Genomic DNA, 12,883 nt, shown 5'->3' on the forward strand with positions numbered 1-12,883 from the left:
CACATAAAAACCATTTAAAACATATGCATGTAAATAAGTGAATTTTAAAGCTACCATCAGTGAGAATGGTTATAAGGGTGTTCCCAAGCTCTTTCTTTACCTTCCTAAGAAGTCATCCTTATCTGGATCTTCATCAAAGAGTTCAATCTCCAATTCTTGTCCAGGGTGTTCATAGACCAAAGCCTGAAAATTAACAGTTAGGAGTTACTGCGGGTCTACTATCACAGTCAAGAACTAAGTGTGGGGATTACAACAAATATTACCAGGTACTTTCCTCTGGCAGTCAGCAGTTTCAAAGGTGTACTTTCTTACTGTCAGACTACACGTGCGTCTTGATGACTGGGCCATTCTAAAAAAACTTGCCCAGAGAGTGAGTCTGCTGAGCATGTTTCTTGGTTATCTGAATCCTGTTACCAGTGGGTCTAGCACAAGGCCCTGAGACAAGGTGGCAGCGTGAAGTCACCCACAGGCCTGTCTAAGGCCTAAGGCCAAGTGAAGATGCAGGGAATAGCCCTAAGATCTGAGGTGGCTCCATCAAGATGCTAACCCTGAGAAATGGACAGAGGACAGAGGCTGACAGGAAAGGGGCATAATGACTACCATTCTCAAGAACTACTCAGTCCTTTAAAAACCTCCACTTTGGGATGGAGCAATTTAAGGCTACGTAGACACTGCACTTGAAGAGCATGGTCACAGTGCTGTATTCGGTAGGTAGCCCGGGTCTGCAAGTAGAGAGATTCAGTGCAATGGCTGTTAACAACCAGGCAGACCCTGGCTGGGTGTGCTGGTGCTCACTTGCAGTCAGAGCACTTGGGAGGCTGAAGCAGGAGGAGCAGGAGTTGCAGGCCAGGAAGTCAAGTGTACAGAAAAATAGAAAACAAAGCAAAAGGAAACAAATACAACAAAAATGAAGCCAACAACCATGCCTTTATCTATCCACTGAGATATAAAGATAGCCAAATATATTAAATGGAAAAATGCACACAACAGTGTATGTTTATGTTTGTGTTTTAACCAAATGCAATATTTTATAAACAGAAACTTGTCTAAATTGAGAAAAATATATATTGCCATCATTAATCACTGTGGTAGCTTAATATAACTAATGCTTAAAAAAATCTCACATGTTCACATTACAAGAATGTTTGTGTTACAACAGAAATGCAAAATCTCCCAAATATGAAAAATTAAAAAAACTTAAACAATGGTCCAAGTCAGCTACACTTTGTGGACAGATCTGGAATCAGATTTTTAGTGCCCTCACCCAGTTTCCATGCTCGGGACCCTCTCTTACCTCATAAACCTCGTTCCACTTTGGACTGAGGTTCTCCTTGATAATCTTACTCTGGAAGATCTGGTTGCCCACTCGGATGATTCCGTAGGGGTCTGATTTTCCCTTGACAAGGCCTTTAAGGTAGGTGTCTTTCCCCTGAAGATCCTGAGCTTCAATGAAATGGATCCTTAGGACACCCTGAGAAGACCAGAAAATCACTTGGACTGCCTGCTATGGAGAATGGAAGACCCATCACGTGGTCCCCAGCAGGGACTGTGGATGGACAAGGACGCCACACAGCTGCCTGCACAGCCGTCAGCATCCTTGGTAGAGGGCACACTGACTGCAGAGGTCGCAGTACAGCAAAGTGCTTATCCCAGGAAGTCAGTAACACAGGGCCACAGGGGTTACCAAAAATCCTCACCTTCTGGGACTAAGTAGGCAGTTACATCAGACCTGCTGCTACGTACTTCTTATAGAATTTAGACCAATTCTATGAAATACTGTCGTTAAGCCCGTTTTATGGAGGAAACTGAAACTTTGAAATATGTAGTGCTCACCAAAAAGAAAAAGTTCTTCTCAAAAGCTGTCCTATTTGTGGGAGAGAAATACTTATTCCTTTCATTCATGGCAAACAAAAGTTTGCTTGGGCAATGATATCTTTCCTCCAAATGCTAAAAAAGTTCCAGGCTACTATTCCCGGCTTGTCAGGACAAGACAAAGTTCTTTAAGATGAATACACTTTAGAAGGCCCTGGAAGAAAGAAGTCTGCAGTTTCATGTGGCTACAGCTGAGGCGATGTGGCCACCCCTTCCCCCAACGTTGGCTTTAAGCTCAGAGAAGAAAGGCAGCTGGATCCAGTGCTTATTGTACTTAACACACAAAAGATTCCTATACCTCAAGAAAGAATTGCTTTTCTTACATGCAGAGTGTCACATCTGTTGAATGTGCACAATATAATTTTATCATCAAATTAAAGGGAGTGTGCTTTCTTGAAAACATATAAGGAGTGGGCTGAGGACATAGGCCCTGGATTTAAGCCTCAGCATCAAAGACAGGTAAAGGAGGATTGTTATGTATGCAGTGTGTGTGTGTGTCTCTACATGTGTAAGTATGGGCATGCATGTTTGCTGATTTTTGTGTCTAAGTGAGAAAAAGTAAAGGGGATCAAGGCAATGCTATTCCCACCTCCACAAATAAAACTGAAAACGCAGCCATTCAAATGGCACCACCTTGTCTCCTGTTTTAGTGAAGGTAGAACACATATAGAATGTATACATTCTAGCATTGGTGCATAGGTAGAATGTATCAGTACTATTCCTTACTGTAGACAATCCATTACTACTGTTTCCTTGACCTCTGTGGAGCCACAACAAATGGCTGACAGTTATACCTACATCTCTTAAGGATGAAGAGTCAGGCCTCACCTTTGCCTACAATGGTTCTGTCTACTTAAGGTTACTCCATACACACATGACCCGTTCTATGCTCCACATTTTATAGAAGCTGAAACTCGGGCCCAGCCTTAAAAACCTCCAAGTTCAAGAGTTCTGCTTTTTCCTTTTTGTTCAGTGCAGCTGTTACACAAGTGCCTCTTTTGTCACTGTGATAGTTTGAATAAGAATGGTGTCCAAAGGTTCATATATTTAAATGCTTAGAGAGTGGCTGTGGCTCTGGTTGGAAGGATTAAGAGGTGTGACCTTGTTGAGGACACTGGGGTGGGCTTCCTGATGGCGGAGGATCCAGATGCAGAACTCACAGCTCCTTCTCCAGAACCACGCCTGCCTGTGTGTCACCAAGCTCCCTGCCACGCTGATAATGGACTGACCTCTTAACTGTAAGTCAGCCCTAGTAAAACGTTCTACTTTTTAAGAGTTGCCACGGTCATGGTGTCTCTGCACAGAAAACTAACCTCCCTGACTAAGATAGTCACCCTATCCATTAATAAACTCCTCACATTCCAAAGTCTGAGAAAAATTTACACACATCTCTCAGAATCTTTATTATAACATCAGCCTCATGTCACTTTTTGCTGAGAGTATGTCTCTATGAAAACAGATGTAACATATACCTTTTGGGACAGCTTTTCCTGCTGCCCCCTGCTATCCTTATAACTGGTGATTACATCTGTAGGTCTCAGCCCTCAAGGTACCTCAAGGAGGCTGAAGTCTAAGAATGGAAGTCTCTGGGCAGCCTCAGAGTCAGGGGCTCCGTTGGAGCGGGGCTACTAAAGTATTAACACAAGTTGTTGACAGCTAGCTGCTCAGAGAGACAAGGAACACCCTGTGGTTAGGCCGGGTGGTGGTGGCACACACCTTTAATCCTAGCACCTGGGAGGCCAGAGGCAGAGGCAGGAGGATCTCTGTGAGTCTGAGGCCAGAATGGTCTACAGAGCAAGTTCCAGGACAGCCAGGGCTACACAGAGAAACCCCGTCTCACCAAAGCAAAGCAAAGCAAAGCAAAAGGTCCTCGTGTATTTACATACTAGTGGGATACAGATGCACACTCACCTTTGGTATGGGAAACCTCAGCTGTGCTATTTGAACTTCACTGACAAGAGGAACAGTGATTCGATTAGGAAGCACCAGATAGTTTGATATTATATCCAAGATGATAGTATCAGATAAACCACTGTTAGGTGAGAGATAAAGGACAATCAGATACATACATATGTACACACATACATACGCGCTTGCTGTCTCCTTTAACAACACACATGCACAGTCTCGATCCTATAGCCATATATGGAGTGGGAGTTCCCTACCTTTTCCAGAAGACAGATAATGTTTCAAAGCTTGAGCTACACTGCTGTTGTAACTATGCGCAGAATCTATTTTTGTAATACAACATAAAATTCTGGCTCCATTTCATAATTTATGAACAACTTTCAAATATTCCTATATGGCTTAATCACATAAGATACATTTCTTTACGTTTCTTTTTTAACGTAAACATTTCAAACATAAATAAAAGTATAGAGAATAACACAGGAACATTCACAAACCCATTTCATGTTTATGTATATATCGTTTCTCTTTAGTGTTGTACACTGCTTCAAATGAAGTAAAATAACTTAGTTGTTTTTCTTCATTCTGAATCTGCAATAATTTTGATCTACTATTATACCACTGCATAGCAAACTCAGTAACATGAATAAAAGACTTGAGGAATTTTATATCTTTTTTAGACTGTTTTCAAAGTAGATGTGAGAATACACACACACACACACACACACACACCAATACTTCTGAAGACATATCTATGCAAGCTTCCTATTCTAAAAACTGTTACTAGAACCACAAGTTTTACAAAGAACCATGATTTCTGCCAGTACTTTCTGGTGTTAAGTCACTAGCACATACTTGCAATTACACATGCAAACATGTCCTCTGTCATCACAGTCACTCAAGCAAAACAAGGTATGGACCACTCTTTACTAGTCTTTCATTTTACTAAGAGGAAAGGACTCAATTACACTTTGCTATTAATAGTTCTGAAGAGATGGACAACACGAGCTGGCAGATACTGTGCACCTGCTTTTCTGTAAGGCGGTAGAGGATCTTACACAGCTTTAGCACCAACTCCTTATCATCAGCATTTCCTCTCAAAGTAATTCATTTATAATGAAATAACTGCTGGAACAGAGACCCTTCCTAACTGAGGTATCTGAAGAATCTCACTCCTCACTGCTGGGATAGCATAGTGCTTGCCTTCAGCTGGCAGCCCTGTGCCTAGAAGACAGTGGTCCCAGCAACCACTGTGGACAATGCCCCAGGCAGGCTCAGCAGTGCCCTGTGCTGTCAGGTGTGGACACCGCTCCCAGATGCCTACCTAGCATCCATGGACCATCCACACCTTCTCCTGCAGGCGCTGGTTCCCAAGCCTGTCTTTCAACACTGCTCCTGCTTGTGCCACTGACTTGACCCTGACCCTTGCCCTCCTCCACCTTCTCTATGTAGCATAAGCTCTCACTGAAACCTCAGGGGGACGTTACAGCATAACAACGAAAATGTTTTGACAGTGGACTGACCCAGACACTATTCCTCCTTTGTAACGACTCCGGATCCTTTTTGTAGCCCATGAACACAACATATATCCTCATCTTACAAAGCCTGGATAAGATCTCATTATATCAGACTCAGTTACTATCTTTTTTTTTTTTTTGAATATTTTTAACATAAGGGCTTACTGTATACTTGATGTATGCAACAGAAAATCTTTTAAAGAAGGGTTCTCACACAGTGTCACCAGCCTCAAACTTGCTGTGTAGCCAAGGGTGGCACTGGACTTCTGATCCCTCTCCTCTCCTTCCCACACACTGGGATTCCTGACAGGGTGAACTACTCTATCAGAGCTTAACAGAAAATCTCTCTGTGAAGAATAGCAGCCCCCCATTTTATATTTTATCATATAAAATTTCATCATATCTGTATTGTATACAAATGTATATAATTACCACAAATTATATACAATATATCCAAATAACTCATCTTATGTTAGAGGGATATTCCTATGTATTGCTACTATCCCACAGATAGCTTACTTTTAACAATGTATGCATACTTATCTTTGTATGTGTCATATATTCAAGCATGTATTTGTGTGTGTGCACGTACAGGTATGTGTGCGTATTTGTGCGTGGTGAACAGAGATCAACATCTGGTGTGGTTCTTCCAATGCCCCATCTCGTTTTCTAAGGTAAAGCCAATCATTGTGACCTAGGGTTTGGAGTTTTAAGCTAAGGCAGCTGGCTAGTGAGCCCCAGTGATTTGCCTGCATCATATCCCTGTGCTAGAGTTATAGGTACATGCAACGACACCTGCTTTTTTATATAGGTACCAGGGATCAAACTAAGGTTCTCGTGCACAGCAAGCACTCTATCAACTCAACTGTTCTCCCAAGCCCTTTAAATATGTATTTTAATGATATAATTCTCTATATAATATGCTACAACATAGTTTATACTTCCATATAAGATTTGTACATTAATGGAAGATACTGCTGTAAAGAATCTGCTTATGTTATAACTGAGTAACATGAAATTGATCATGTGTGCAAATGAAATGCACACATTCACATGAGTGTGTTTACTGTGACTGTGCAGAGACCCTTGGTGAATAAAATGGTTTCAGACTGGTTGAAGTCTTGTGAGGGATAGGACGAGTCCTTCCAAGCCACCTGCCACTTACAGAGCTCATGCTATGTCATTACAGAGCAGAGAGCTAATCAGTTAGCATTCTTATTTCAGTCCTCCTACGACGCTGACGAAAGACGTTAACCTTCCCCGATACTTGTTACTTGTATTTGGCTAACAAAATCCAGCAAGCACTGCTATATCCTGTATGTGGGATACATCTACATCATTACAGGGCTGTGTGTGTGTCCAAGCAATTAAACATTTCTTGGTTTCTTCATAGGGCATATATAAAACTCAAACCTGGCTGTTAAGATAGAGAGACACATAAGTTAACTCTGGAGCTTCTTTTAGAACTAGCAGGGAAGAGTGTCTCACAGCTGCTGTACACAGCAAGATTCTCCCTTCAGACACACTCAAAGACTCACTTGCAGACTGCATTTACAGCCCATACCGTTTGGCACCAACCCCTGCCTGAGCCTGACATCCCACAATGCTCTGTGAACTGCAAAGGCAGGTGGCCCCAGGGTAAGCTCTCCCGGATGGCTGTGAGAATGCTATTCCCATCTGTGTCCAAGTGCTAAGAACAGTGGTCGGCTGCGAGCAGGCGTGTAGTAGTCACGTCTCGGCTGAGTGACACACTCAATTTTAAAGGTGTTATTTTCACACTGAATTATTATTATTTTAAGCTGGGTGTGTAGCTCAGAGGTATAATACAGTTTAGCAAATACAAAATCCTGCGTTTAATCCCTAGCACTGCAAATAAAAAAAATTACCTGTGTCAATTTGATTCAGTATTTTGTTTGTAATCAAGATTCTAATGAACCTGTCAATAAACCTTTTAAAGTTGCACTTTCTTATCCACAGTCTTTTAAAGACAGTAGTCCTTTTCTTAATCTGGTAAGCCACAGTACATTTTATCTGTGACGATGTCTTGGATTACTAAAGTTGCTGTTTTCTACTGATAATGAAACAAAACTTTGTTTTAGCAGTCATTTCAGTGGCATAAACACGTAGATAGAAATAGGAAAAATAGCCTGAAACCAAAGTTTGGAATTGAATTTGTAAGCTATTTAAGGTTAAAATTCCATAGATTAGCAAAATGTCTGCTAGAAACAAATGTAACTAATAACAAGTAAGTTGTGCGGTTTTTAACCTTCAAAAAAAAAAAAATAATGAGAACAGTGAAGAGGACAGACTGCACTCTGTCCCCATCTACCACTGCAGACATGTGGACAGTGTGACTCATCTAGTCCTCCCACGGGGAATGCACACTCGATGACTCAGGTGCCTGTTGCAGGACACTTTCCATGTTTATTATTCACTAAATTGCTACTGAATGGAGAAGAGCCTCGCTGCTTTGGTTAGAAACTTCACATCCGGGTTCCATTCTGACCCACTCTCTCAAGAATAAAACCGAGGGAAGACAGCAGGACGGCCCCTGCAGCCAGACCCACAAGACTTACTTCAGTCCAGGGATGTCCAGGAGATTAGTCAGTCCGGTCCAGTTAATCTCTAAAAGCTGTGTTTTTAAAAAGGGAGGGAGAATATTAGACATCAAAAATGTTCCCAGGTATCACAGTAACTCATTCACAGGTGTGTGTAAATGAAGTATGATACAACACTGCCACACACCTTTCCCCAATGTGTGACACATCAGGGATGCTTTCTTTCATTGCCCATGAAGACCTGCCTCAGTTTTTACTTCCTGATCATGCCACAGTTTTCTCTACTGAAAACACATAATTTGCTTGCCTTTCCTCCTACAGATGAGTTCCTGCTTTGTTTTGTCAGTTTGTTTTTTGTTACGTGTTTGAGACAGAAGTCACCTTGGGTGACCTATAATTCATTATGAAACCAGGCTGATCTTAGGCTCACAGAGATCAGCCTGTCTCTGCCTCCCAAGGGCTGGGATTAAAGATGTGAGCCACCACCGACCGGCATGAGTACACATGCTCATAGCTACACATGCAGACTAGCATTCAAATATGGGGCTCAGTCAGCAAGATTAACTCAGAGGGTAAAAGTGCTTGCCACAGAAACCCGAGGACCTGAATTCAATCCCCAAGGTCCACAGTACAAGAAAACACCACATGAATACCATACATAAAATTTTAAAGTGGAACAAGATGCTAAATATTATGTTCACTTTCAATATCAATACCTGGGGTCTCCAAAATTACTACTTAAATTTCTGTTACTAAATTTTTTTTAGTAATTTTTTTCTATTACCATCGAAAGTATGGGATAGAATCATTTCTTCTCCACACTGCAGATATTAAAACTCAGAGCAGTTGGTAATTGAACAACTGCATTTTACTTTGAATTTTTTATTTATATTTTCCTATGAATGGAACACATTCTGTCTGTTTATTGGATAGTTATAGTCATCCCAGAAATTCTTACATATTTAGCGAGGATTGCATTAGGTAGATACAAACAGTTAAAACTATGGGTACTGCGCACAATAAAACACTTTGTGCTTTATACTTGTGGAGGGTGTGTTCAGTGAAACTGCAGTGCTCAAGTGCCTTCTGACTACACAAATAGTTAGCAGGCAATTGCAGAGCAAAAATGAGGGGAGAAGCAGCCGCTTTCAAAGACTTTTCCAGCCTGAGAAAAGAGATGGGGCACAGAAAGGGCCTGAGCCTGTCCTGGAGATTGCCTTGCGTGTCCAGGGCCACTCCTTTGAAGAAAGCTCACTTTCCCTCTCCCAGCAGGTATCAGTTGCAGACAGCTTCTTGATTAGGGGAGGGACTCTGTGCCACTTCTCTGTGCCAGGACTTTGTCTGACTTGAATTTATAGGATCTCTCCATGCTGTCACAGTCTGTGCATGAGCCCTGCTGTGTCTGGAAGGTGTCGTTTCCTTAGAATCACCCACCAGCCCTGTCTCCTACAGATTTTCTGCCTACTCTTCAGCATAGGTGCCTGATCCTCGAGGGGAGGGGTTTGACAAAGACATCCCATTTGGGGCTAAGCACTTCACTGTCTCCACAGTGTCTAGTTATGGGTCCTATGCTGATTGTTATCTACTGAAAGAAGCTTCTCTGATGAAGGGTGAGGCACGGACCTGTGGGTATAGCAGTGTGTCATTAGGAGTCATTTCATTACTTATATTCATTTAGCAGAATAATAGGTTTGCCCCTAGTTCCCATGACCCATCCAGTTTCCAGTTCTTGGGGACATTAACAGTATCAGCTGTGATTTATATCTCAGGGAGTAGACCTTAAATCCAACCGAAAAGAGTTGGTTACCTCCACAAATGTGTGCACTACTGGACTAGTACATCTCGCAGGCAGGCTGTAGGTGACAGGGTTTGTAGCTGGGTGACACTGATGATCGCTGATGACTACTTTTCTCCTCTGGCAGCAATTATAGCACCTTCCAGTGGTGGTAAAGTCTCTATTCAGGTGCCAACTCAATTTCTGCTTTTCGCTTTGTTTTTCCAGACAGGGCTTCTCTGTGTAACAACCCTGGCCATCCCAGAACTCGCTTTGCAGACCAGGCTGGACTTGAACTCACTGAGATCCACCTGCCTCTGCCTCCCAAGTGCTAGGATTAAAGGCGTGTGCCACCACCACACCCTGTTCTTTCTTTTTCAGTGATGTGATTCTTAAGCAATAAGGTCTTGCCTTCAGGTTGTGGAGGTTAACCAGTGGCATATAATGACCTTTAAAATCTTGTTCCTTGTATCTATCCAGGTGTTCTCTCTCCTCTCTCTCTCTCTCTCTCTTTTTTCTCTCTCTCTCTCTCTCTCTCTCCCTCTCTCTCTCCCTCTCCCATGCATTGGTGTGAGGGTGTCAGGTCCTCTGGAACTGGAATTACAGTTGTGGGTGCTGGGAATTGAACCTGAGTCCTCTGGAACAGGAGTCAGTGCTCTTAACTCCTCAGCCATCTCTCCAGCCCTGCTTTTGTGTTTTTGAGACAGGATTTCCCTGGGTTAGAAGGAAACCTTCATGACCAGGACTACAGAGCTGGGAAAGACATGAATTCCAAGGCATGTGGTTCTGCATCAGTATCTGAAGTCGCTCAGGGCACTGATAAGCACCATGACTGACAAGCTCATTTTCCTGGCTCTTTCCTCCAGTATTATTTGGTCAAAGAATCCCTTAGCACTTTAATGGAGAAGGCTCTCCCTGCCCCAGCAAAATATTGGGATCTTATTAGAAAACCTAGAATGCTGGGCATGGTGGCACACACCTCAGCAAGACTGGCAGATTGTAAGGCATGCCAATGGTTTCTTCAAGAAATCTATTACAAAGCACACAAATGTGCTATATGAAAACCATGGCCAGTGCGATGTGCTTTGAATCTCAGTCACTTGTGAGGCTGAATCAGGAGAACCGCTTGAGTACAAAAGTTCAGAGCCAGTATAGGCAACAAAGCTGTCTCTCTCTTACTGAATTTGTAAATAATAAAATATCACTGTAAGTATGTAATGGATGTCTTGTTTTACTTATGACAGTAAGATGCTAGTTAGGAGCGAAGCTTAGTGGTAGAGCATGTATGAGGACCTGGACTAGATCCCCAGCACCTGGGAAGCTGGCTAAAGATGGCTTCAACTTAAAGCAAGCCTAGGCTACACTGAGTTTCATGCCAGTCTGAACTACACAGAGACTCTGTCTTCCCCTTTCTCCACCTCCAAAAAAGCATGCTTGTTTGAACAGACATATGTGATGGTTCCCAGCTTATCCTCAGCCAGCTTTGACCTACTCCTGTAAGGGCCTAACACTGCACTGAAACATCAACATGTTGTTAGTACTTAAGTGACACAAAGACATTGGCACATAAAATCTCCAAAAAATAGCATTTAAATTCTTGGCTTATGGGCATCTAGAGGGAAACAAAAAAACCCTCTGAAGACTAATGATAGTTTTAAAGAAGTCTTTCTACCACAAAGCAGTAAATTAAATGGCAACAAACAGCAGAAAAGAGTTTCCATGTTCACAAAGCATGAAAGCTCTGGGCACAACCATAAAGCTTTTTGCTGTAGTCTCCAAATAGGAAGCTAAAGAAATAGACATCTAAAAATTATGTCGAAAACTAGTCGCAATTGTATGCATTCAAATTTATAGATTGTTGCAGAATTGGGAAAAACTGCCTTTGAGTTTTACCAATAATGGGCCCTAGATGGAGTGATTTCATCTGTCATCTTTGAACTTCCCAGCTAGATTACAGAAGGACAGAATGAAATAATCTTCCCCCTTGCCCCACACAGGAAGAAGTGCTGGTCTCTAAGAATGGTCTCTTTTCTGAGCTGCTCCTGCTCGCCTGCCTTTGCTATGCTCCTCTCTCTCTGTCTCTCTCTCCCTCCCTCCCTTCCTCCCTCCCTCTCTCCCTCCCCCCCCTCTCTCTGAGATGTTACCAACCTGAACTTCCTTCTAAGCTTCTGTACCCTGGTCTTGGACAACATTTGGTATTATTAAAGGTGACATGCAGAGCATGTCCACCCAAGCCGAGGGTCACTGAAATGACTGGGAAACATCTAAGCAGTCCTAAAGTGCTGGGAACAACTGTTAGGCACAAGGCAATACTGGGGTACTCCGCTAAGGAAGATGCAGGGCATGAGTGTTCAAAACGCCTGGGGTGAGGCAGGAGGGAGGTTAAGAACTTAAGTGTGTGTGTGTGTCAGAAGAGTCTATGCATAAAAAGAAACTCAGTAACAGAGTGGAATGTGAGGGTTAGTGAGTGTGAGAGAGAATGAGTCTGAGAGAAAAAAGAATGTTAAAAAAAAAAGGGCAAGTGGAGAGAGATCACGGGTGAAAGAACAGCGTGATGTGTGAGAGTTAGCACTGACTATTAACTTGACAGATCTGGGATTACCTAGGAGAGAAACATCTAAGAACGCCTAGGAAGGATTATTATTATTATTATTATTATTATTATTATTATTATTATTATTATTATTATTAACTGAGGCGGGGAGACCCATCTAGAGACAAGCACCCATCTCTTGCAATGTGACCGGCCTCCTCTTCCTCCTCTTCATCATGGCCCAAACCTTCGGGCTGTGAGCTGAGTTAAACTCTTCCTCCCCAGGCTTCTTTTCCAGGTTATTTTATCATAGACAATGGAGAAGAAAAGGGCATCTGAGAAAATGGCAGAGGTCGATCATGCGCGTAAGATAGAGACCGAGTGTGGGAGAACTGCATAAGGGTGAGCGTGGCAGGGTCTGTGTGAGCGGAAACTAAGGTCAGAAAGTGAGTAGGTGTCTTAGTGACCTTTCTATTGCTGTCAAGAGAGACCATGGCCGCCAGGGGTCTGCGGCCAGCCTGGTCTACAGAGCCAGTCCCAGGACAGGCTTCAAAGCTACAGAGAAACCTGTCTCGAAATACAAAAACAACAAAGAAAAAAAAAAAAAGAAAGAAAGAAAAAAAGGAGAGAGAGAGAGAGAGAGAGAGAGAGAGAGAGAGAGAGAGAGAGAGAGAGAGAGGCCAATGCAAATATAAAAAGAAACATTTAGTTATAGAGGCTT

At 42.6% G+C, this 12,883-nt stretch overlaps 1 protein-coding gene across 3 annotated transcripts in view; it reads right to left on the bottom strand.

Moving 5' to 3' along the window:
• The window catches only part of Esyt2 (extended synaptotagmin 2), a 72,537-nt gene that overhangs the window by 24,747 nt on the left and 34,907 nt on the right, over positions 1-12,883 (bottom strand). For all 3 annotated transcript variants that reach the window (XM_051177833.1, XM_051177832.1, XM_051177831.1), the window contains exons 7-10: positions 7,874-7,929; positions 3,784-3,904; positions 1,295-1,471; positions 101-183 (exon numbers count right to left, since the gene is read on the bottom strand). In XM_051177833.1, the coding sequence (XP_051033790.1) occupies positions 101-183; positions 1,295-1,471; positions 3,784-3,904; positions 7,874-7,929 (437 nt within the window). The remainder of the gene's footprint in view (positions 1-100; positions 184-1,294; positions 1,472-3,783; positions 3,905-7,873; positions 7,930-12,883) is intronic.

This window comes from Phodopus roborovskii, unplaced genomic scaffold (assembly GCF_943737965.1).
Source record: "Phodopus roborovskii unplaced genomic scaffold, PHOROB, whole genome shotgun sequence".
In the NCBI taxonomy this organism is placed as follows: domain Eukaryota; kingdom Metazoa; phylum Chordata; class Mammalia; order Rodentia; family Cricetidae; genus Phodopus; species Phodopus roborovskii.